The sequence below is a fragment of the Lissotriton helveticus genome, chromosome 5_1 (assembly GCF_964261635.1).
Source record: "Lissotriton helveticus chromosome 5_1, aLisHel1.1, whole genome shotgun sequence".
Taxonomy (NCBI): Eukaryota; Metazoa; Chordata; class Amphibia; order Caudata; family Salamandridae; genus Lissotriton; species Lissotriton helveticus.
In genome coordinates, this window is record NC_136065.1 from 42,491,526 (window position 1) to 42,516,638 (window position 25,113).

A 25,113-nucleotide genomic window follows, 5' to 3' on the forward strand; every position below is an offset into this window, starting at 1 on the left:
AAGCTTGTTTCTGGTCCAGGGAAGGCATGGCTTGGCAGTTCGGGCTGGACTGTTCCCATGAGGCACAGGGTCAGACTGATTTGCATATAGCCATGTCTGAACTGGGGTGGCAGAGTGGGCTAAAGAACGGTGATGGATTAAACCCAGATCTTTTGACTGGGTGTGAGTGTTTGATTGATTCAGATGCTCCGTCCATCACCACCCCCTTTTGTACCACTTTTGGCCACCACAAGTGTGGCAGGGTATGCTCAGACGTGAGTTCCTTGCTCACTTTGCCACTGGATTCAAGCAAGCAGGGCTGAAGACGGCTGGAATGCCTGAAACCGGTCCTCGGAAGCTTGTTTCCGGTCCAGGGAAGGCATGGCTTGGCAGTTCGGAATGGACTGTTCCCATGAGGCACAGGGTCAGACTGATTTGCATATAGCCATGTCTGAACTGGGGTGACAGAGTGGGCTAAAGAACGGTGATGGATTAAACCCAGATGTTTTGACTGGGTGTGAGTGTTTGCTTGATTCAGATGCTCCGTCCATCACCACCTCCTTTTGTACCGCTACTCACAGATAGCAGCATCAACATTCACCAATATACCAATAGCAGCACTGACAATCATCAATATACCGATGGCAGCATCGCCATTCACCAATATACCGATAGCAGCATCGCCATTCACCAATATACCAATAGCAGCATCGACATTCACCAATATACCGATAGCAGCATCGCCATTCACCAATATACCGATAGCAGCATCAACATTCACCAATATACCGATAGCAGCATCAACATTCACCAACATACCGATGACACAACTTTACTTGAAAGTCCCCTCTGATTCAGACATCCAGCGCCTCAAACATCCAGACCTGCTTATCCAGCACCTATCAGAAGATCAACCCAACCAAGAGAGAATTCTTGTCATTTGCCAGAACAAAACACAGGAAATATTGCAAACCTGGCTATGGCTCACAGCAATGATAGACCACCTTTTGGGGTACCTCTTGAAGATTCAATTACTGCTTTAAACCTGCTGTGTGGCTGAGGCTCACAATGGATAACCTCTCAAAGGGCCAGACATTGAACTCACAATGCATGGTGATGGCCCACCTCATGGGGTAACTCCTGCACAGTAACACTTTGGTCTCAAGTCTGTGGATTGGGTGAGCTGCTGAGGTTCTCACCAGTCTTGTAAAACATTGCCATGCAAAGTTCCTCAGGCATCACAGTCACACAGATTCCAAAGCTCTATCCATGCAAGGCAAGTTCTAAGGTCACTAGGTAGTCTGAATCCTTCCGATCCAGCACCTTGATGCCCGGGCCGTTGTGCGCTGAAGAAAACTCACTAACGTAACAAAGCTCAACAGCACATATCTTATCCTGTCATGTTGTAGAAGAATATATAATATATGGGTGACTCTCAAACACTTCAAGGCACAGTTTGATTGTAAGTATCTTCCTAATGGTGTAAGCCATTCTGCACACTTCACAAATGTGTATATGGTATTGGTACAAACTCCAGGTGGTTCAGCTTAGGATCTAGTTGTGCTTGCCTCATCAGTGGCTTACACATAGATGTGAAGCAGTTGACTTAAAATTTCATGTCAGCTGAGGTATTTAACAAGTACTTTTTTGAATAGTATTAAAGTTTTAAAAATTGCTGACCGCATTAATGTCTACAGAGGCATTACCAGGCCAAATCACAAAGGTAACTTAAACCTGTGAATAATTTGCAAGTGTAAGTTTGCTCCTACAGAAACATTACATTTATATCAATCAATTCATTACTTTGTTACCATAATCATCAAAGTAAGCATAAAAACAACAGTTAAAAATACACAATTGGCATTAATACATTACAACATGTGTTTTTGAAATAAAACAGTTTGTTATTTAACCACAGTTTTATTGTACAAAGGCAGAGGTTAAAATCACATAAGAACCCATGCAGAATATGGCAAACAAATGACATACAGTGCTCTCAGGATCCGAGTAAACAATATTCACAATAGTGACAGGCCTAAGAACCCAACTATCATGGCTACTATCATTGTCTACAGATTGCTGTCAAACATCATGAAGCACTACAATATTTCATAAAGGGACTAGACATGTTAAAGGGCAATATAGTTCAAGGACAGCTAATTAGCCAAACAGCACTTTAAAAAATACCAATAGAACATTTGATAGAGAGTGATAAACATTTTAAAGTGCGATATAGTGCAAAAATACTTATTTCGCCAAACATAGCACTTTCAAAAATACCAACAGAACATTTGATAGAGAGTGATAAACATTTTAAAGTGCGATATAGTGCAAAGATACTTATTTCGCCAAACATAGCACTTTCAAAAATACCAACAGAACATTTGATAGAGTGATAAACATTTTAAAGTGCGATATAGTGCAAAGATACTTATTTCGCCAAACATAGCACTTTCAAAAATACCACCAGAACATTTGATAGAGAGTGATAAACATTTTAAAGTGCAATATAGTGCAAAGATACTTATTTCGCCAAACATAGTACTTTCAAAAATACCAACAGAACATTTGGTAGAGTGATAAACATTTTAAAGTGCAATATAGTGCAAAGATACTTATTTCGCCAAACATAGCACTTTCAAAAATACCAACAGAACATTTGATAGAGTGATAAACATTTTAAAGTGCAATATAGTGCAAAGATACTTATTTCGCCAAACATAGCACTTTCAAAAATACCAACAGAACATTTGATAGAGAGTGATAAACATTTTAAAGTGCGATATAGTGCAAAGATACTTATTTCGCCAAACATAGCACTTTCAAAAATACCAACAGAACATTTGGTAGAGAGTGATAAACATTTTAAAGTGCAATATAGTGCAAAGATACTTATTTCGCCAAACATAGCACTTTAAAAAATACCAACAGAACATTTGATAGAGTGTGATAAACATTTTAAAGTGCGATATAGTGCAAAGTTACTTATTTCGCCAAACATAGAACTTCCAAGAACACCAATATAACTCTATTCACTTCGATCATGGTTATTAAGATGATAACTAAGTCAAAACGTTTTCCGCTTATTCCAGACTTTTAGTAAGAATTGTCTCACAGCGAATACTGTGTCGTCCAAGGTATCTGGTTTTATTATCCTATATGCTACTAAATAGTGTGTAGTCCCCAAATTCAAGCACATCGGATACATCCACTTAAATCAAATAACAAGGTACTCCAGAGAGAAGAGCAAAACATGTTCCTCAGTTTTGGAGTCCATGCAGGAAGCAGAACACCTGCTAGAGGTCTTTCCATTGCTTGCTTTGTCAGATATACTGAAAGGGATTTCTCTTCCCTCTGGTATATTTGCGATGGGGGCAGCTGTGATGGGAGTTCCGGAGCTTGAGCATGAGATCAAACTGTCACAATCAGCCGGGGCAAACAAGGATGAAAAGTGTGTAAGCCATTTTTCAGGTACAGAATGATGATGAAAATAATTTGTACTATTCAGGCTTCCATGTGTGATTGTGTGTCAAAAGGGTTTTTTATCATGTGATTCAGCAGCACCTAATACATCTCGGCAATTCTTTTCATCCCAATTGTTCTTGACTTTTACATCTGCCATCATATAGTCATACCTGGCCTCAACAATCTCCTCGGTACAAAAGGGGGTGGTGATGGACGGAGCATCTGAACCAATCAAACGCTCACACCCAGTCAAAAGATCTGGGTTTAATCCATCACCGTTCTTTAGCCCACTCTGCCACCCCAGTTCAGACATGGCTATATGCAAATCAGTCTGACCCTGTGCCTCATGGGAACAGTCCAGCCCGAACTGCCAAGCCATGTCTTCCCTGGACCGGAAACAAGCTTCTGAGGACCGGTTTCTGGCATTACAGCCGTCTTCAGCCCGGCTTGCTTGAATCCAGGTGCAATGTGAGCAAGGGACTCACGTCTGAGCATACCCTGCCACACTAATGGCGGCCAAAAGCACTAAAAAAAGGGATGGTGATGAACGGAGCATCTGAACCAATCAAACACTCACACCCAGTTAAAGATCTGGGTTTAATCCATCACCATTCTTTAGCCCACTCTGCCACTCCAGTTCAGACATGGCTATATGCAAATCAGTCTGACCCTGTGCCTCATGGGAACAGTCCAGCCCGAACTGCCAAGCCATACCTTCCCTGGACCGGAAACAAGCTTCCGAGGACCAGTTTCTGGCATTACAGCCATCTTCAGCCCGGCTTGCTTGAATCCAGTGGCAAAGTGAGCAAGGGACTCACGTCTGTGAATACCCTGCTACACTAATGGCGGCCAAAAGCGGTACAAAAGGGGGTGCTGATGGACGGAGCATCTGACCAATCAAACACTCACACCCAGTCAAAAGATCTGGGTTTAATCCATCACCGTTCTTTAGCCCACTCTGCCACCCCAGTTCAGACATGGCTATATGCAAATCAGTCTGACCCTGTGCCTCATGGGAACAGTCCAGCCCGAACTGCCAAGCCATGCCTTCCCTGGACCGGAAACAAGCTTCCGAGGAACGGTTCTGGCATTACAGCCGTCTTCAGCCCGGCTTGCTTGAATCCAGTGGCAAAGTGAGCAAGGGACTCACGTCTGAGCATACCCTGCCACACTAATGGCGGCCAAAAGCGGTACAAAAGGGGGTGATGATGGACGGAGCATCTGAACCAATCAAACACTCACACCCAGTCAAAAGATCTGGGTTTAATCCATCACCGTTCTTTAGCCCACTCTGCCACCCCAGTTCAGACATGGCTATATGCAAATCAGTCTGACCCTGTGCCTCATGGGAACAGTCCAGCCCGAACTGCCAAGCCATGCCTTCCCTGAACCGGAAACAAGCTTCCGAGGACCGGTTTCTGGCATTACAGCTGTCTTCAGCCCGGCTTGCTTGAATCCAGTGGCAAAGTGAGCAAGGGACTCACGTCTGAGCATACCCTGCCACACTAATGGCGGCCAAAAGCGGTACAAAAGGGGGTGGTGATGGACGGAGCATCTGAACCAATCAAACACTCACACCCAGTCAAAAGATCTGGGTTTAATCCATCACCGTTCTTTAGCCCACTCTGCCACCCCAGTTCAGACATGGCTATATGCAAATCAGTCTGACCCTGTGCCTCATGGGAACAGTCCAGCCCGAACTGCCAAGCCATGCCTTCCCTGGACCGGTAACAAGCTTCCGAGGACCGGTTTCTGGCATTACAGCCGTCTTCGCCCCGCTTGCTTGAATCCAGTGGCAAAGTGAGCAAGGGACTCACGCCTGAGCATACCCTGCCACACTAATGGCGGCCAAAAGCGCTACAAGAGGAGGTGGTGATAGACGGAGCATCTGAACCAATCAAACACTCACACCCAGTCAAAAGATCTGTGTTTAATCCATCACCGTTCTTTAGCCCACTCTGCCACTCCAGTTCAGACATGGCTTTATGCAAATCAGTCTGACCCTGTGCCTCATGGGAACAGTCCAGCCCAAACTGCCAAGCCATGCCTTCCCTGGACCGGAAACAAGCTTCCGAGGAACGGTTCTGGCATTACAGCCGTCTTCAGCCCGGCTTGCTTGAATCCAGTGGCAAAGTGAGCAAGGGACTCACGTCTGAGCATACCCTGCCACACTAATGGCGGCCAAAAGCGGTACAAAAGGGGGTGATGATGGACGGAGCATCTGAACCAATCAAACACTCACACCCAGTCAAAAGATCTGGGTTTAATCCATCAACGTTCTTTAGCCCACTCTGCCACCCCAGTTCAGACATGGCTATATGCAAATCAGTCTGACCCTGTGCCTCATGGGAACAGTCCAGCCCGAACTGCCAAGCCATGCCTTCCCTGAACCGGAAACAAGCTTCCGAGGACCGGTTTCTGGCATTACAGCTGTCTTCAGCCCGGCTTGCTTGAATCCAGTGGCAAAGTGAGCAAGGGACTCACGTCTGAGCATACCCTGCCACACTAATGGCGGCCAAAAGCGGTACAAAAGGGGGTGGTGATGGACGGAGCATCTGAACCAATCAAACACTCACACCCAGTCAAAAGATCTGGGTTTAACCCATCACCGTTCTTTAGCCCACTCTGCCACCCCAGTTCAGACATGGCTATATGCAAATCAGTCTGACCCTGTGCCTCATGGGAACAGTCCAGCCCGAACTGCCAAGCCATGCCTTCCCTGGACCGGTAACAAGCTTCCGAGGACCGGTTTCTGGCATTACAGCCGTCTTCGCCCCGCTTGCTTGAATCCAGTGGCAAAGTGAGCAAGGGACTCACGCCTGAGCATACCCTGCCACACTAATGGCGGCCAAAAGCGCTACAAGAGGAGGTGGTGATAGACAGAGCATCTGAACCAATCAAACACTCACACCCAGTCAAAAGATCTGTGTTTAATCCATCACCGTTCTTTAGCCCACTCTGCCACTCCAGTTCAGACATGGCTTTATGCAAATCAGTCTGACCCTGTGCCTCATGGGAACAGTCCAGCCCAAACTGCCAAGCCATCCCTTCCCTGGACCGGAAACAAGCTTCCGAGGACCAGTTTCTGGCATTACAGCCGTCTTCAGCCCGGCTTGCTTGAATCCAGTGGCAAAGTGAGCAAGGGACTCACGTCTGTGCATACCCTGCCACACTAATGGCGGCCAAAAGCGGTACAAAAGGGGGTGGTGATGGACGGAGCATCTGACCAATCAAACACTCACACCCAGTCAAAAGATCTGGGTTTAATCCATCACCGTTCTTTAGCCCACTCTGCCACCCCAGTTCAGACATGGCTATATGCAAATCAGTCTGACCCTGTGCCTCATGGGAACAGTCCAGCCCGAACTGCCAAGCCATGCCTTTCCTGGACCGGAAACAAGCTTCCGAGGACCAGTTTCTGGCATTACAGCTGTCTTCAGCCCGGCTTGCTTGAATCCAGTGGCACAGTGAGCAAGGGACTCACGTCTGAGCATACCCTGCCACACTAATGGCGGTCAAAAGCGGTACAAAAGGGGGTGGTGATGGACGGAGCATCGGAACCAATCAAACACTCACACCCAGTCAAAAGATCTGGGTTTAATCCATCACCGTTCTTTAGCCCACTCTGCCACCCCAGTTCAGACATGGCTACAATCTCCTGGCATGAACCCCTTTGTACGTCCATCATTAATGAGTGTTTGGCTAATTTACAACCTGAATTAAACTACGTGATGTGAAATATTTGCTTGTATGTGACCTATTTGTAAAAAAGGTCTAGTCATTTATTGAAGACCCTTTCATGAATTTCTAGAATAGGAATTTCCTTGTTGGAGAGACCTGCAAAAGCTGACCAGTGAACAACAGACCAGTGGCAGATCCCAGAATACACGTTATAGTCAAATAATACTTGGGGTCACGTACCCCGCCTATGGTTATCAGCATTTACAGGTGGTGGCACCTCCTTAGAACAAGAGGTTGAAACTGCAGACTGTTTTTGGTGCAATTCTATAAGCTCATTGAGGAGTTCCAAGACAGGTGAGCCAGGGTTAACAGGTGCTGATCTTGCATACGTAATAAATAAAGCTACATGCAGCCCAGAGGGGACACTTCCAATTAAATCTGCCGAATCGACATTCAGTAATGCGTGTGTGCAGCGGACGATATTTTTTACAAGAATCAAGTGGCCTCCTGGGGACTGTCAAAATTTCCCAGGTTGTTTAGCTTCCAATTATTAGGCCTGGCCGGTAAATTCCGTTCCGCTTGCGGAATTTGGGTAATTTTGCGTTCCGCAGAGAACGCAAAATTGGCAAAAATCGCGGCTTTGTCAGAATTATTTGCTTGTTTGCACTTTCAATCAGCATTCGCGAACAGGTAAAAAGCATTGCAAGCGGGTGGAACTAGCAAGTTCCATGTGTTCTCTGAACTTTTGCGTGCTCGCGGAGATTTTTTACCATTTTTCAGAGTTTTGCGGAGCGCGACTAAGCAAATTCCACCCACCCCTACTATTAATATGAGAAAGCCGAGGCCAGGCACTTCTAGGGCATCGACGGTATGGGTGTTAGGACGCATGTGTTTGTAAATGAAATGAACACTCAATACACATTCTGTCATAGCTGGATTCACTGGAAGGGAACGCTGGATTTGAACCCTGTTAGTTGATGAATCGGCATTAACTTCCATGAACAAGTGATCAAATACCAAATGAATCAGGGAGCGTGCAATCTTAGGGCTTTTGCTCACCAGCAGAAGGATTAAGTGTAGAATCACGGTGTCCCCGTGGGGGGAGGTCTTTTGACCGCTACAGTGTAATGTGCATTAAAAGCTGTCCAGCGCACTATGCGGAATATAAATGATTTTATTGATACATGAATCTAAGGGTGCAAGACCACACGGATTCATAAAACGTTTAAGAGTGCATTCCAAGGATCATATAGGCAGCGAGTTATATATGTGCCGATGTCTGAATTTTGCACAGAGCACCCCCTTCCAGGGCAGAAGAGGTAGAGGAGCCGGCTCTGAGACTGGGTAACCAAGGGTGAGACCTGGCGTCAGCAGTGCACATCTGATATCTGGCAGGCCTTAAGTTCCCATAGAAATATTTAAATGAAATAAATTCTGCAAAATAATCTCCAATGCCTCCAAAGGCTATCCTTTCGAGACATTACACGGGAAGAACATAGTGGCAGCAACCAGATGCTGAAGGAAGCCTTGCTAAAGTCAAGCCATGAGCCAGATAAGGTGCTGTGACCACTCAGCCCATGATCCTGTCATGATCATGCTTTTCACCCAGGCAGTACAGGGCACCTTGATTTAATGGCTGGTGACTGCGAGGTTAGGGCACGTGAGGTTCTTCGGTTTCTGACTTTATCCCGTATTTAGCCGCCATTTTGTGTCTCGTCGCCATTTTGTGTTGCCCTCACTCAGGCAGCACGGCGAACGGAGTGTTTTTGCTTTTCTCAGCTGCTACGTGTCTCTTCTGTTAAAGAGTAACTCCCTGCCCTTGTTTACGAAACCGATGTCAGGGTCTGGCTGAGTTTGCTAATCCATGTCTGGGTTGATTGATCCCTGTCTCGACTGACTATTTGGCTTCTCCTATTCTTTCCTTACATTATCTTATCTGACTGGCCTTCGCTATTCTCTCCTTGTGTTCTCTTGTTACACATCTATCCTTTGAGGCATACAAATACGTCCTGCCACCTGCAAATTGGATTGTCGGTACTAGCACTGATTAATTTATTGGGAGGGGTAACACACGGGGTTTGAGAGAGGGGCGTATTTGGGACACCCGATAGCTTGTTTTCCAACTTTTCCTATTGGCTTGCTTTGTATGTACAGGGAGTAGACTTTGTAAATATGTGTGCTATAAAAGATTGTGCGCCACGGACTGAAGTGGCAGTCTCCTCAGAATATACCTTGTATGTACTTCTGGGACAACTGTGCTTGGCTGCAGCTAATAAACCTGGTTTTCTACGCCCAACAGAGTGTCTCGTGTCTCTGTTCGACAAGGCAGGTGAACTCGGGGATTTAAGGCGTGCCCTGCGCCGCCAGGCCCATTAGGCCCGGTTCTCCAACTGGTGCCCACCTGGGGCGGTTTCAGTGGTAGCGGTTCAGCCCGAGTGTCATGAGAAGCCTGGCAATAAAATTCCGGAGGATTGCGAGCCACATCAAGCGACCCCTGCATGTCGAAGTGGACCGAAGGTCTTTTGCAGCGCGGCTACTCCTTTCCGACGGCTGCTAACGACTGCTGCCCTGACTGCCACCCTGCCTTGGACCCTTTGGTGATGACTGGTATCGCGAGACGTTAGACGGACCTCTGTTGGCGTGAGAAGACCATTTAGTTAAGTATTCGTAGGTAGCGCCCAATTCTTTGTTTTGTTTTTGAATTTTGTTATTCGACTGTTGCAATAGCCGAAGCCAAGCGGTGAGTACGTTTGTGCTGTGTTTCTTTGCTTTAACCCCTTGAAGTTGGTAAACGGACCAGTGAATTTAAGATGCCTGGTTTTATTAAATTTCGGAAGTTTTGTTGTTTCAGTTGTAATAGGGACTCCCGGCTCGAGAACTCTTCTCCGATTCCTCAGGTTGGAACTCCCACCTATGAGCTCTATTCTAAACATGGTGTTGGCCCCATTGCCTTTAATGAGGCATGGATCTGATACACGAAGAAAGATGGTGTTTTACAGTGGCCACAAAATGGTAGCTTTGAGCCTGATATATTGGACAATTTGGAAGCAATTTTGTTCAAAAGAAAAGCCTGGACTGCTATGGGAATTTACAACAGCATATTATCAAGCCCATTATCGCCCCTTTAGCTGCAGTTTCCTAACGCTGAAACAGCGATAATTTTTTCGCCGTTCTTGATAATATGCCCCGTAATGCTTCAGCTCATTTACTCACATCTACATAATTCTAAACTCTAATTTTCTTTTTTCTTTTGCAGATTACCAATCGGACACCTTTTGGAATCCATTTCACAATTTGTTTATAACATTGTTTAAGTTATTTTTCCAGTTCTAATATAGTTATAATTGAGTTTCGTTTATATTTATTGTTTAATAAAAGTTAATAAAAAAAACTACATACTTCTTTTACTTTGTGGGGGAGGGGTATGACGGCTCACTATAAAAATAATGTTGAAATGCTATAGTAAGATATTCAAGACTAGGATTGAAAACTACTGAGTTCTAACTAACAGATATAAAAAAAACAACGGTGAGAAACTACTAAAATGGCGGTGGACGGAGTACGTAATCAACGTTTGGTGCCTCGGCACTACCTTTCAAATAAATATATAAAAAAAATTACTATTAATACTGTACAAAAGTACAGCAGCGGATGACACACACGAACCGGGAAAAGAAAACAACAGATGTACTAACTGATATAAAGAAAGGTTTGCTTGTTGAACTTGAAGAAAAAGAAAACATGGGCTTCGAAACGACGCTGAGCATGCGAAGAGAGTACAATTGTTACGCCAAAAAAAAGGAAAGCTTTACATAATATCATAGAAATGAAGGAGCATGTTATCAACAAAAGGCGATACATTATCGCCGCTTTTATCGACAGGAAGCTGCCGATAAAGCGGCGATAATGCGCTTGATAATAGGCCCTTGTAACTTCCCATAGCAGCCCAGGATCTGGTGTTAACCTGGGCTCCTATGGTTATTCACAAGGGCATATTATCAAGCCCATTATCTACGCTTTATCGGCAGTTTCCTGCCGATTAAAGCGACGATAATGTATCGACCTTTTTTGTTGATAATATCGCTCATTGCTCTTTTTTTGACCTGTAAACTTAGGTGCATATTATCAAGGACCAGTGTTATAATTATCGCCATTTTATTGACAAGAAACTGCCGATAAAACGGCAATAATGACCATGATAATACAGCTTTGTTATTTCCCATAGAAGCCCATATTAACACCAGAACATAGGCTTCTATGGCAATTAACAAGGACGTATTATCAAGCCCACCCTCCCAACTTTAATAAAAAACTCCAGACAATGCAGGTACCCGGAACTGGAAGGTCATTTTACATATCACTGCCCCCGAAATGTGGCGTTCCACGCGCCGTGTAGAGAGAGAGAGACCTCAAAACATATTTTTTTTTTTTAAAAGACCCGAGTGGTGTCGCTTACCAAGACTGCGGGGAGTAGGACCGTAACCCCTCCATACCCTTAAAATAAAACCAGAGGAGTTCCGTTCCCCAGTGCTCGGGGCATGTTTCAAGCCCCCATTATGCAGAAAAATTGCCACCGTAATTTGCACCCGGGACCTAATGAATAAAACTGACTTCTACTTTTTTTTCATCTTTTCCACCGTTTACAAGTACTGCATGAGTACCCCACAATTTTTTAATCTTAAAAAAATAAAAATTGAGCCTAAAGATCCATGTACCACCCCCTGACTAAGACTATAGGCTCAGAATGTTTCTACCCTGCCCCGTTTCCTTATTTCTCAATTTTGTTTTACTGTTTTCTTGTGACTCTGCTCTCCCGACAAACAACATGGCTGCCAACACTTCCTGGTTTGGAGTATTAACAGCCAATCAGCATGCAGCTCCTGCTCGTAATTGTACGTATTTCCATACAGGGGAAACAAGAGTATCTGAAAAGTATTACAGACTGCCATCAAATGCTTCGATAGTGGTATGACAAAGGACAATTAGAAACAGATGAATATCTATATCTGAGATGTATGAATCCTTTCACTCCAAGCTTCTACCACTTACCCAAAGTACATAAGGACAGTCTCAAGCCCCCTGGAAGACCAATGGTGAGTGCACAAGGTAGTTTGTTGGAGTATTTATTGGTGTATATTGACTATTTTTTAACTGATTTTGTAAAAACGCTTCGCAGCCATATCAGGGACACTAAGGACTTTCTTGAAAAAATTGAGAAACTTGTATGGCGAGAAGGTGATTGTATGGTGGCAATTGATATCGCCAGCCTTTATACGAACATGGGGCATGAGGAGGGCCTAAAAGCAAGGGAAAGTTTCTTGGGGACGAAACAAGCAAAGTTCTCTGAACACAACACCATGCTGTAACCTCTTTATGTACCAGGACCAACACTACAGGCAACTTATTGGAGTGGCGATGGGCACCTGCTTCTCACCCAGTTTTGCGAATCTTTTCGTAGGCTGGTGGGAGGAGCGGGTGGCCTGGGCCGCTCAGAATAGTGAGTGGACTCAGCACATTGTGGCCTGGTACAGGTATATTGATGACCTCTTCCTCATATGGAGGGGGTCAGAGGAATCAGCTGCCCAATATGTTAACACACTGAACGAGAATGAGTACAATTTGAGGTTTACTGCAGAAATCAGCTATACCAATCTTAGCTTTCTTGACCTAGAGATAGTAGTAAGGGATGGAAAATTAAATATGAGACTTCACCGCAAATCTACGGCGGGGAACTCGATTTTGCACTTATCCAGTAGTCATCCTCCAAAACTGATCCGGAGTATCCCCTATGGGGAATTACTCAGGATCAAAAGAAACTGCACTACGGAGGATGACTTTAGGTTCTATGCTGAAGCGAGTATTGAGAGATTTAAGGCTAGAGGCTATGATAGTAACTCGCTGGAAGACACACTCAGTAGAGTACAGGCTAAACCAAGAAAAGATCTTTTCATACAGAAATCCAAGTCAGGAGAGAGTAATCCTTTTAGAATGATTAAGACCTATTCTAATGGGGCAGGCAATTTGCGTAAGATCCTAACAAAGAACTGGAATTTGTTGAGGACAGATCCCATTATTGGGATGGATTTACCCACGCGTCCTATGGTGACCTTTAGATGGGCGAGAGCCCTAAGAGACTCACTCATAAAAAGTCACTTTTCACAACCACTACGAAAACCGTTTGGTGAGCCACTTAATGGTTTTTACCCGTGTGGGAGATGCAAAGCCTGCAAGACCAGTAAGAGAATTACATCTTATAAGGTGGCAGAGACGACAAGGTGGATAAGGAAATTCCTGACTTGCACTACACCTTATGCCGTATATTGTTTAACATGTCTATGTGGACTACGGTATATAGGGAGCACAATCCATCAAACGAAAATCCGTATTTTAGAACATATGCGGGCCATCAATAAAAGTGATGTAACATACCCGGTGGCCAGGCATTTTCAGATACATCACAATTGCAACAGTAACCTGCTAACATTCTTTGCTATAGATCATGTCCCCACAAATGTGAGAGGGGGGGACAGACTTATGAGATTAAGAAGACTAGAGTCTCGTTACATTATAGATCTCTGTACCAAAATACCTGGAGGCATGAATAGCAATGAGGAAATGGCAGTGCACTTAGGATAAGGGGCCCCTTAACCTACGTAGATGTATGTACTTGATGATGAGCAGCGAGAGCAGTAAATATTTCAGTGTGTAATAAAAATGTGAGAACTACGATGTAAATATTTTAATCAATTTCAATTCTTGGCAAGGAATGCAATCTGATTATGACGAACTAGATGTACTGATTTTATTTTAGTAATTGTATCTCATTTTTATTATTGTTTATTATTATGGTTTTATGTTAGTATTGGGGTTTGGTGCACATTTTCTTTCTTTTGTAGTAGGACTGGTATTTAAGATAGCCAATTCATGGCACTATGTAGAATGGAAATGCGCAGGAAAGGTCCATTCAGGGCATAATGTGGATAAGTATCCCGAAGTGATTGATTAACCATGCATATAAATGGATTGGAGAGTATCGGAAAAAGGAAATGTTTAAGTAGCATGTATTGGTACATTTGTATATACTTTGTTTAACATTATTCCAAGATGGCGCTGAACATTCATGTAAATACATTAGTCCTACATTTATGTTGATGCTCTGTGAGCAGCTGATCAGGTGATGGGTATTTAAAAAATAGATGGTGTTGTGCCTCCTCGTACCACCGAGGAAGGCGTATGCCGAAACGCGTCTGAAGAGTCAAAATAAAATCAACGACACTCCCCCGTGAGTGCTGTGTCTTTTTGAAGAACATAGAAAGACGTGGAGCGTGATATATATAAATATATATATTATATATATATATATATATATATATATATATATATTCACTGAAAAAAACATAGGTTAGAGACCTTATATAGTTAGCTGGACATTTTATTGACATATAACCAATGAAATTCCATATATAGTTAGTTGCACTAACTATATATCGCGCACCCGCAATCCACTGCTGATGATGTCACATATTACATCATTCATGACATGGTCAGTGACATCACTGATGACATCACTGATGACATCTCAAATGACATCACTGATGACATCACTGATGACAGCATCTAGTGTCTGTGTGTTTTTGTAAAGTTTAAATATGTTTTACATATTGAAGAATGAGTGGATGTATGGAAGACTGAGTGTGTGTGTGGCTGGCTGGGAGGTGTGTGACTCTGTCCATATCAATGTGTACTTGTATCAGTGATTGTATAAGAGAGTAAGTATGTGTTAGTATATGTGTGAAAAAGTATGGTGCTCTGTGTTTAACTGTATAGATGAGGAAATCGAAGTGTGATTGATTCTTTACAGGACTGACTAGGTGTGTGAGTAACTCCATGGATGAGTGGCAGTGTGTGAGTGTCTGCATAGGTGTATGAGTGCATATGATAGTGTTGTAATAATGAGTGACTGTATGTATGAGTGATTGTATGGGTGAATGAGTGAATGCGTGTGTAGACGTAGGAATCAGTGAGTGCGTATGTAGTAACTGGTATTGGTGTGTCATGATGTCATCAGTGATGTCATTTGAGATGTCATCAGTGATGTCATCAGTGATGTCATTTGAGATGTCATCACTGATAACATCATCTAGTGTCTGTGTGTTTTTGTAAAGTTTAAATATGTTTTACATATTGAAGAATGAGTGGATGTATGGAAGACTGAGTGTGTGTGTGGCTGGCTGGGAGGTGTGTGACTCTGTGCATATCAATGTGTACTTGTATAGATGAGGAAATCAAAGTGTGATTGATTCTTTACAGGACTGACTAGGTGTGTGAGTAACTCCATGGATGAGTGGCAGTGTGTGAGTGTCTGCATAGGTGTATGAGTGCATATGATAGTGTTGTAATAATGAGTGACTGTATGTATGAGGGATTGTATGGGTGAATGAGCGAATGTGTGTGTAGACGTAGGAATCAGTGAGTGCTTATGTAGTAACTGGTATTGGTGTGTCATGATGTCATCAGTGATGTCATTTGAGATGTCATCAGTGATGTCATCAGTGATGTCACTGACCATGTCATGAATGATGTAATATGTGACATCATCAGCAGTGGATTGCGGGTGCGCGATATATAGTTAGTGCAACTAACTATATATGGAATTTCATTGGTTGTCCAGCTAACTATATATGGTCTCTAACCTATGTTTTTTTCAGTGAATTTTCAAGGTTTTGTAAATGCAAATTCCTAACTATATATGGTCTATAACCTATGGTTTTTTCAGTGAATTTCATTGTTTTTTTAAAAGCTAATATCTATAGTTGTAAAATATATTCTTTATTACGTGACGTATCACGTAGCCACGTGAGACGCCTCATGACGCGTCGCATAACCGTGACGTATCGGCTCTGCCGCGCAAACAAAACCTGTAACGTAAGCGCGCCGGAGCACGCTTACAGATATATATATTTTTTTAACCTTAATTAGACAAAATCTACACGTGCACATATCTTGAGGCCTTGCAAATGCACATCAAACAAACAGTCCCTACAATTTTGCCAAGTTTGCTGGAAATCTATTCCCTTAATTTTTTTTTTACTGTTTCTCTTTGTTTTCCCCTTGTTACGCTACCCGGTACACGAACCGGACGCTCCAAAAACACAAGATGGCGGACTCCCGTTACGCTGCCGGTTAGCTGCCCGTTTTTTTTTTTTTTTTTTGCCCCGCGGGGGACTTTAATATCCCCCTCATCAATCCTAGGGGGTCAGGAGGGGTTTACCTTGCCCCCTTTCCTTCATTTCCCCCTTCGTTTTTCACCACATCTTGTCTCTCGAACCTACCGAGAGACAAGATGGCGGCCGTTCAGGACTGTTTAGAATGTTGACAGACACTGGAGAGCCAATCAGCTTCGCTTCGCGAAGTTCGGTTACGCGTCAGGTACGCGAACCGGGGCGCTAACCGGAGCGCTGTTACAGATATATATATTTTTTTAAACGTTAATTTCTCAAAATCCACTGGAGCACATATATTGAGACATAGCAAAGGCACGTCGGGCAAACCATATCTACAATTTTGCCAAGTTTCATGTAAATCCATTCAGCCGTTCGAGCTAAAAGTGAGTCCAACTGCCCTATGGAAAAATGAATGGGAAAATGCGTTTTGGGACCCCCCTTTTTTCTCGGCCCCCCCTTGACGAAACCCCCCTAAATCAGAAACAAAATGTTAAATTTTCCTGAAAATTTCAGCCAATTCCGTCCACAAACGCCAAAGTTATTAGACATAGAATTTTCAGAAATCCCATAGAGAAAAAATCCTAACTATATATACCTACTGGCGACCGCCAGTAGGTAATATATATATAAATATACACATATTTACAAAATCAAATACGAATTTTATTGGTTTACAGAAGGCGTGCATTTGTGTCTCTCCGAATCTGCCAAGCATTTGCTGCTACCAGCACTCCAGCAGAGAGGAGCACAGGAGATTAAGGGAGTCCCCCCCTTAATGGTGAGAGCCTGCCAGCAGCTGAGGTAGTCTGGCAGTTGGTCTCAAGGTTGAGACCTCCATGGCTCGTGGTTGGTCAGCAACAGTGGCAGGAAGGAGCGGCAGTCACTTGGAGGGAGGAAGCGTGGCAGCTGCTGGGTTGGTGAGTAGGAGAGGGTGGCCCAGCCGGCTGAGAGGTAGTGTGCCAACTTGCCAATGACCTGACGAGCAACCCCAGAGGTGGAGAGGGTCCCCCCTCCTGTGACTAGGGCCCTGTTGCGGCAGAGGCAACTGTCGGTGATTCCTGCAGCTGGGGCCAGCCAGTGGGGGAGCTGTGTGGTGGCAGTGCTGAAGAGGGCCGGAGGCAGCACAGGGTTTACGTTGAGGACAGCCTGCAACGGGGCCCTGTGGTAGGCGTGTGTTGAAGCGGCCACAGGAGTGGTGGTGGAGGAGAGAAGGCAGGCTGTCCTCGGCCTCAGAAGTGTAATTAACTTAGGTAGGCCACACCACTGCAGCGCCAGTACAGCAGAGGAGGGAGAACAGCGAGGCAGTGCATCCCCCATTCCCAGAGTGCCTGCTATCAACCCTGATTCAGTGGAAACCCCGTGTCAGAGGTTCCTGCCCAGCACTGACCTAGACCCAGGCAGCAGCAGCTGCAGCAGGGGGCAACGGCAAGCAGCTCCAACATGAGGGCTAACCAGAGGGTGCCCATGGGACATTTTGAGGGGGATCTAAGCTTCCCAGCCCACTGGCATCACTTGAAAACCAGGGGCGTCTGACCTGGTAAAGGACTGGAGCACCTAGTGGGACTGCCAGCCAGTCAAGTGTGGAGAGGATTAGGTCTGACTGAAGAAAGAGGGAGCCCTGTCGGGACCCAAGACTCACTGAGGCTACTGGGGGCAGTGGTCCCCCATCAAGTACTCGGCGCCTGGCTTGTAGCTGTTCTGTCTTGTACAGCCCGTCGAGGTTTAGTAACCTGCTCTTGGTCCCCATAGAGTGTATGTAGAGACTGGCTCCGGTACTAGACTCGAATGGGCCCCAGGCACTCGTGAAGCCGGGTCCCTGGGGTGTGGAGCACTCCCGGGACGCTCCATGATACAGCAAGAATGGAGACCGAGGCACTGGTGAGGAAGGCCCCCCCTGGATGTCTGTTGGGGGCCCTGGAAAGCTGCGGTAGGGCGGATGGATGGATTGGCTCCCAGGCTGCGGAGCGGCACCCTAAGCGATCTTGACTTGCCTTCTAGCGGCGTCAAGTGGTACCACGACTTGCTATTCTAGACTCAGCGATTGCATTGAACTGCACCCCGAGAGAGAGGCTCTATCAGCAGGAACGTTTTGGCATTTGGAGAAGTTTTTGAAGTCGGCACTGCACAGGCCAAGTTGCACCTGGGGCTGATGGGCTGACTGGTGACCCCTATCATGTCCTCCGTGCGCTCCAAGAAGGATCTGTACTTACTAAGCCAGCAGCTGCAGGGCACCCTCTAAGCTCCCCTCGTCTGACATAGACCACCTGGTGCACGCAGGTAATATGGACAGACTGGCCACGAAAGCTTTCATTGCTTCTCTTTTCTCATCCCTTCAAGACGAATCACAAGATATGCAGATACACCTCTCTGCAGACTTGCAAGTGGTGCGTCGGGACTTGAGGGAGGTGGGAGACCAAGTGGCCATGCTGGAGTGGGGCAAAAGTGGAAGGCACGAAAAATTTGAGATGATGCAGCAAGAGATCCTCCAGTTGAAGGAGCAGCAAGTAGAGCTTCAGGCACATGTGGAGAAATATGATCCTGCCAGAATAACATCCATATCCGAGGGGTGCCGGCCAAGCATAGAAAGAGGACATGAGGGGCCATGTGGGGGCCTTGTTTTGCCACATCTTGGGGTACGCCCAAAAAACGTATATTTAAATTGACCAAGTCTGTGGAGTCGGCTTGCCCAGAGCTGGAAACGCACTTCCTGCTGACATACTAGCGTGTATGTATGACTTTGGTATAAAGGAATCCATCGTTTGTCGGGCAAGTGAGGCCCACGCGGTCCAGTTCAGATGCCATACACCAACAGTGTATCAGGATTTGTTTGTGCTCACCCTCCACAAGCATAGAGATTTTTCACCCAGTCAAGGCACACCTAAGGGAGAAAGGGATATCATACTCTTGGGGGCATCCCTTCTGTCTCATCTTCTGACACGATGGCAGGCTGCGGCAATTGAGATCCCTTAGAGAAGGCCTAGAGGTCATGGACCTTAAGGAAGAGACAGTAGTAGAGATAAGGCCGGATTCCCCAGACGACAAGCAACGTAAACAGAGCAAGGCAGAGAAAACATCCGGGAGGCACAAACCAGACATAGCCACCATGGCAAAGGAACGGCAGACGGTGCTCACTACTTTATCTAAAGAACTCCCTGAATTTCTGCAAGAATGGCTTCGGGATGACGGTGTCAGAGAGGCATTACTACCACACAGATGCTCCTTCGCAGCTTCTCAATCGCTGAGCTGGGATCCCGCTGTGAGGGAGTTTAATTTGCATATCAAAGTCCCGACTGGCCAACTTCCTGCAGTTCTATTACCGTCATGAACCTATGTCACATTTTGTTCTATTGCTTGTTGCTGATTTGTGTTTATTTGGGGGTTTTCTGTATTTTTTTTACTCTTCCGCACCTGTTCTTCATGGGGTGCCAATGCAGAAGCGCTCTCACAATTTCCTGCTGCTTAGTCTCCTCACAATTCCCACTATGCCAAACATCTAAAGCTCAATGCACAACATGCTTTCTCTATGAGCGATGCCTAGGGAACTAAAGATACTCAGTCTCAATGTCCGGGGGCTAAATAATCCAGTAAAGCGTGCTGCACTCCTGTCTCTCTTAGAGCATTTGGGGTGGACATATGTTTACTTCAAGAGACACACCTGATCCCCAAGAACACCGCCCACAGGCGCTCGTGCTGGTTTCCCCAACAGCTATGGTCGTTGGACCCACGAATAAGAATGGGAAAGCTATCCTTTTGGCTTTGAATTTTAATGGCAAGCTAATTTCTATGATAGTTGAAATAAAGGGGTGTCTTCTAGCAATTAGCATAAAATGGGGCTCCTTAATGCGCTTTCAGCAGTACTTAAAACTAATGATTTAGTAGTATTGGTGGGGAGGATTTCAATCTGGTCATGGACCCAACTCTCCATCAGTCCAACCAGCGCTCCATGCAAGCAGGGGCCTTCACCTCTGGCAGCCTTCGTTGGGTGGTGAAGGGGGGGGGGGGCTCTGAGATGTCTGGCACCGCCTGCACCCTTCTTTAAGGGATTACACCTTTTATTCTGCAGTGCACAAGCTACATGCACACATTGACCATTTTCATACATCCCCCACACTCACGGTTATGGATGGGAACACAAACATAGAGCCACGCTCTCTTTCGGACCACGCCATGATCTCATTGATGCTAAGGACAGAGGACTCTCCACCCCGCCCCTTCCGCTGGTGACTATGCAACCTATTGCCGCAGTCCCCTACCACAATGTCAGCAGTGCGCACTGTGCTTGTGGATTATCTCTGAACCAATGATGTGTAGGCCACTCCCCTATTGTCGGTGTGGGAAGCATGGACAAATGTATCACTATATCAGTGGCAAAAAAACGGGTGCGAAAAGAGAAGTGCTGGCAGTGGAGCAGGCAGTCACTGGGATGGAGGCCATTCATAAACATATGGGGGGCTACCAGGGTCTGGTGAGACCTGGAGCATAAAAGGCTTCCCTTGAATCGTCTGGACCTGGATCGGGTGGAATATGCCCTGCTCGGGCACAAATTTTACCAGAGTGGGGACTGTTGCGGGTACAGTCTAGCTCATGGGCTCCGCACTGAGACTTTCTGAGATTCCATCAGTTCAAGTAGGCAGGCTTCAGGGGTGGCACATGGATGAGGAAATCACTGCAACCTTTGAAAAATGTTACCATGCTCTGTATTCCGGCTTGGACAGCTCCCAAGGTGGCCCGAGACCCTACTTGAGGGGGATTCCCCTGACTCGCTTGCCAGCAGTGCTCGCGTCTCAATTGGATCAGCCAATATGGATTGAGGAGTCAGTTTCAGCAATCGTGCGTCTTACGCCCGCAAAGGCACCGGGACAGGATGCTTCACGGCCCAATTTTATAAATCCTTTTGCCAGGGCTAGCTCTCATCCTTACTCAACTTTTTAGTTCCTTCCTTGACTCGGGTGCGCTAACAGACTCGATGATGGAGGCATCAATATCTGTGATACTTGTGGTCAATGAAACCCATTTCCCTTTTCAGCATTGACACCAAGATCTTTGCCGGTGTCCTGGCCTCTTGTCTGAATCCTGTCATGTTGGGTATGGTTGACCATGACCAAGCTGGTTTATCCGTACAAGACAAGGCGGGGACAATACCAAAAGGATTTTACACCTCCTTGAAATCACTCGGCGGTCCCGAACAGAGGCTCTTTTCCTCTCCATTGTCTGAAACACTATGCAACTTGGGGACACACATTAATTAGATGAATAGGCTGTATTTATACCAACCCCAGAGCTTCTGTCTGGATTAAAGGAATCTCATCAGCTATGTTCCTCATAACGCGTGGCACCCACCAGGGGCGTCCTCTATCCTCACTCCTCTTTGTGCTCTATATGGAGCCCATGGCGCTGTGCATTAGAAATAACCCGCAGATTTCAGGCATCCGGTTCGGCATTGACAGTCATACTATCAATTTGTATGCCGATGATATCAATCTCTCACTTGTAGACCCGATGACATCCTTGCCATCCCCACTGGACAAATTGGGTTTAAAGTTAACCCTAAAAATTCTTAGATATTAAACCTATTGTTCACCCCCCATGAGATGGCTCTTTGCATCCATTTCCCAGTGGCATGGACGATGGAGGCCATTCCATATCTGGGCCTACAGCTTGCTCCCACTGTAGCAAAGACTCTGGTGACAAACGACAGGGCCCTCCTTGACCAGACAAATAAATTGCTGTCCTCGTCTAGTCGTCAGTGGTTGGCTTGGTCGGGGCACATCGCGGCTGTAAAAATGTCTACTCCCACATATTCTTTACATCTTTCAGACATTACCATTGACCTCTCCACTCGGCACTACGCTCTTTACAACTCACTATCAATACATTTATCTTGGGGCGCGAAGAGGCCACATCTCCAATTTAACAAACTTGCCCGTCCTAAGGATGAAGGCAGCTTAGGGCTCCCTCTGCTCAATCGGCATAACCAAGCCATGCAACTCTGATATCTTGTAAAGTGGAATAGGCCCTCCTCTGAAAAGCACTGTTCCTTTATAGACTAGACAGTTGAGGGGGAGGAATATGTGGTGAGAAGCTTGGCTACCTCGCAAACTCAGGGCCTGGGGGCTGTATTCTTCACTGGTGTTAGCTCCGATGATGAATGTATGTGACAGCATTGACTTTAGAAAGGGCCTGATGGCTTTATTTATTTTGTTCATACATAATTAAAAAAAGATATATATATTTAAAGTATTTACTTATTTAAAAAAGGCTGCTTAGGCCCATAATTGCAAACAGCAAGGAAAGCATGCAAATTGTAATATTGTGCATGTGAACCTATATATAACAATGTATCAATGTTGAATATAGTATTGCATATGCCTACAAATGGAAGCAATGTCATCTACACACACTACAGTATTTTTAGTTTACATTCACCAATGTGCTAAATGATGTTAATATATAAAGATATGTTGGGAACAATAAACCAATATGTTAATTGTAAAAACATACACACTTAACTGTACAGTTTCTCACAAGCAACAATATGTACCAGCAGTTTACATATGCATTACTAACATATAGATTATAAAATAATCTTGTATACAAACAGAAGAACTAAGCAGAAACCAAAAAGACTTGTGTTAACCTATGTTTTATTGACAAAGACCCATCCAATATGTTTTCATACTTAAATTAGGTGATCTGCTTACTGCTGGCTGATTTGGTTATAAATACAGAACAAGAAAAAATGTAAATCTCCAACTTGTCTTGTTTTTACTTGGACGATTGTAGAAAGGTGATACATGGAATGCTAAAATAGAAATACTTTATCAATACAATTACCTTTTTTGTCCTCTGGGGCATCTAAAAGCAAACAAAAGTGCCATGTAATTAAAACAGAACATAATTCAATCAATATATATTAACCCAACACACTGTCATACTCACCTCTATATTGCTGCAGGATGACTAAAATAGAGAAAATAAAATGTCACTTGTGCATAATAATAAATCAGGTACTCCTACAATAATCCCTCACTATCACATTCAACTCTGTTTGACTGTATGATTTCTGAAAACAAGAGAAAGAGGAGAATACTAATCAGACAACCTTATTTTACTCTCACAGAGCCTGATTCACAGAACTAAATTAACACAAAATCCTAAACTTACTACTTTTGGTATTCACAGAAATTAGGATTTTGTCTTAAGTTTGTCTTAAGACAGATTTAAGACAGACTTAAGTTAGGATTTTGTCTTAAGTCTGTCTTAAGACAAACTTAAGACAAAATCCTAACTTCTGTGAATATCAAAAGTAGTAAGTTTAGGGTTTTGTCTGAAGTTAGTTCTGTGAATCGGGCCCACACACTTTCACATTAAATTAAGTTATAAAACATGGCATGAATACTAATCAGTAAATTTCATTACACACTTCCTGTTCATTCCTGTTCATCTGGTCCTTGCTGTGCTTAGAGTCAATGGCTTCCCTGAAAGAGGGACGCCGACTTCTCCAGCCTCTAAAATTAGCTGTGATGCTGGATAGAGGCCTCTGCATCCTTGACTTTCATGAGCGCAATCCCAGTGCAGTTCCTGTGTCCAGGAGCTTCTTTCTCCTCATCTGCTGCTCTGATCGGTCTCTGACCTTTTTTACACCCAAGAGGCATGTGAACTCGCATAGAAGCCCACCCGTTTGGCCCCGCCCACACACTAGCTGTGTGCACCGTCTTCCCGCCATTTACCCACTATGATGGACAGCTCACTCAAGAGCCCCCTGCGCCCTTCAGCGCGATGGCATAGTAACACACACATGGTCACTGGAGATAACTCTTCTGGCACTTCACACAGCTGTAGTGTAGAGAAAGTACTATACATTTACCCAATGAGGTAGCACTCACTGATTAGCCACTGTGGACAGTGGGAAACAATCTTTTGGGCAAATCCGGGAGTTCGTGAATTTTTAGCAAACTCGACAATTTTTTTGCCGATTTCGCGCGAATTTGCGGATCGCAGATCTGCAAAATACGCCCATACTTAAGATAGAGAACCCATATCTTTTGTAAGTGGTGCAAGCACCAGTGTAGTGTAGTTCCTATATTCCCACTAGGCTCTGCACATTGGAATAATATATCCTATAGATTAGGAGTAGGACTGAGGTCATCTGGGTCTCTATCGAATATAGACAGGACAACTTTGTTTCCCAAGAATAGGAAAAGTATCTCTAGAGTCGCGGAAACAATAGATAAGTATTTCACTCAGTCACTCGTGCATGCTTCTTTTCCACAGAGGTGCAGAGAAATAGAGAGACGGGTGTTTTCAATAAAAGGTTTTATTGAACAGTCTTCTTTCTCATGCAAGTAAAGTGAACTGCTACAATCGTAATGCAGACTGCAAAGTATAATACGTACAGCAAGAACAATATTATAAAATAATACTGTAAGAGCATTGTATGGTTTCTAAACCATATATAAATACATACATTAATAACAAGGGCTAAAAATTCTCAACTGGTGCTTCTAAAATACGCTTACCCCAATGTACCTAACCTAAGCCTAGTACGCGGGAAGGAGTAAGGGGTAGATTAGGATCGCGGACGGACAGAGTAGGAGGGAACGTCCGCATGGGCTGCGGCGTTCCCTCCATTCAGATTAGGATGTGACTGCCTGGGTGGCGGTCACATCCTCTATATTTAACATTGCGTCTGGTGCAGCTTCAAGCTGCACCGGCCGCAATGTTAAAAATCCATGCATCGCATTTGCGTGCACAAAGCGGCAGG

At 44.8% G+C, this 25,113-nt stretch overlaps 1 protein-coding gene across 1 annotated transcript in view; it reads right to left on the bottom strand.

Annotated features, from left to right (window-relative positions):
- Positions 1-25,113, bottom strand: part of LOC144752372 (butyrophilin-like protein 9) — a 401,025-nt gene that overhangs the window by 86,815 nt on the left and 289,097 nt on the right. Inside the window, exons 19-20 of the mRNA XM_078640307.1 lie at positions 23,289-23,309; positions 23,184-23,204 (exon numbers count right to left, since the gene is read on the bottom strand). Coding sequence (XP_078496433.1) covers positions 23,184-23,204; positions 23,289-23,309 — 42 coding nt within the window. The remainder of the gene's footprint in view (positions 1-23,183; positions 23,205-23,288; positions 23,310-25,113) is intronic.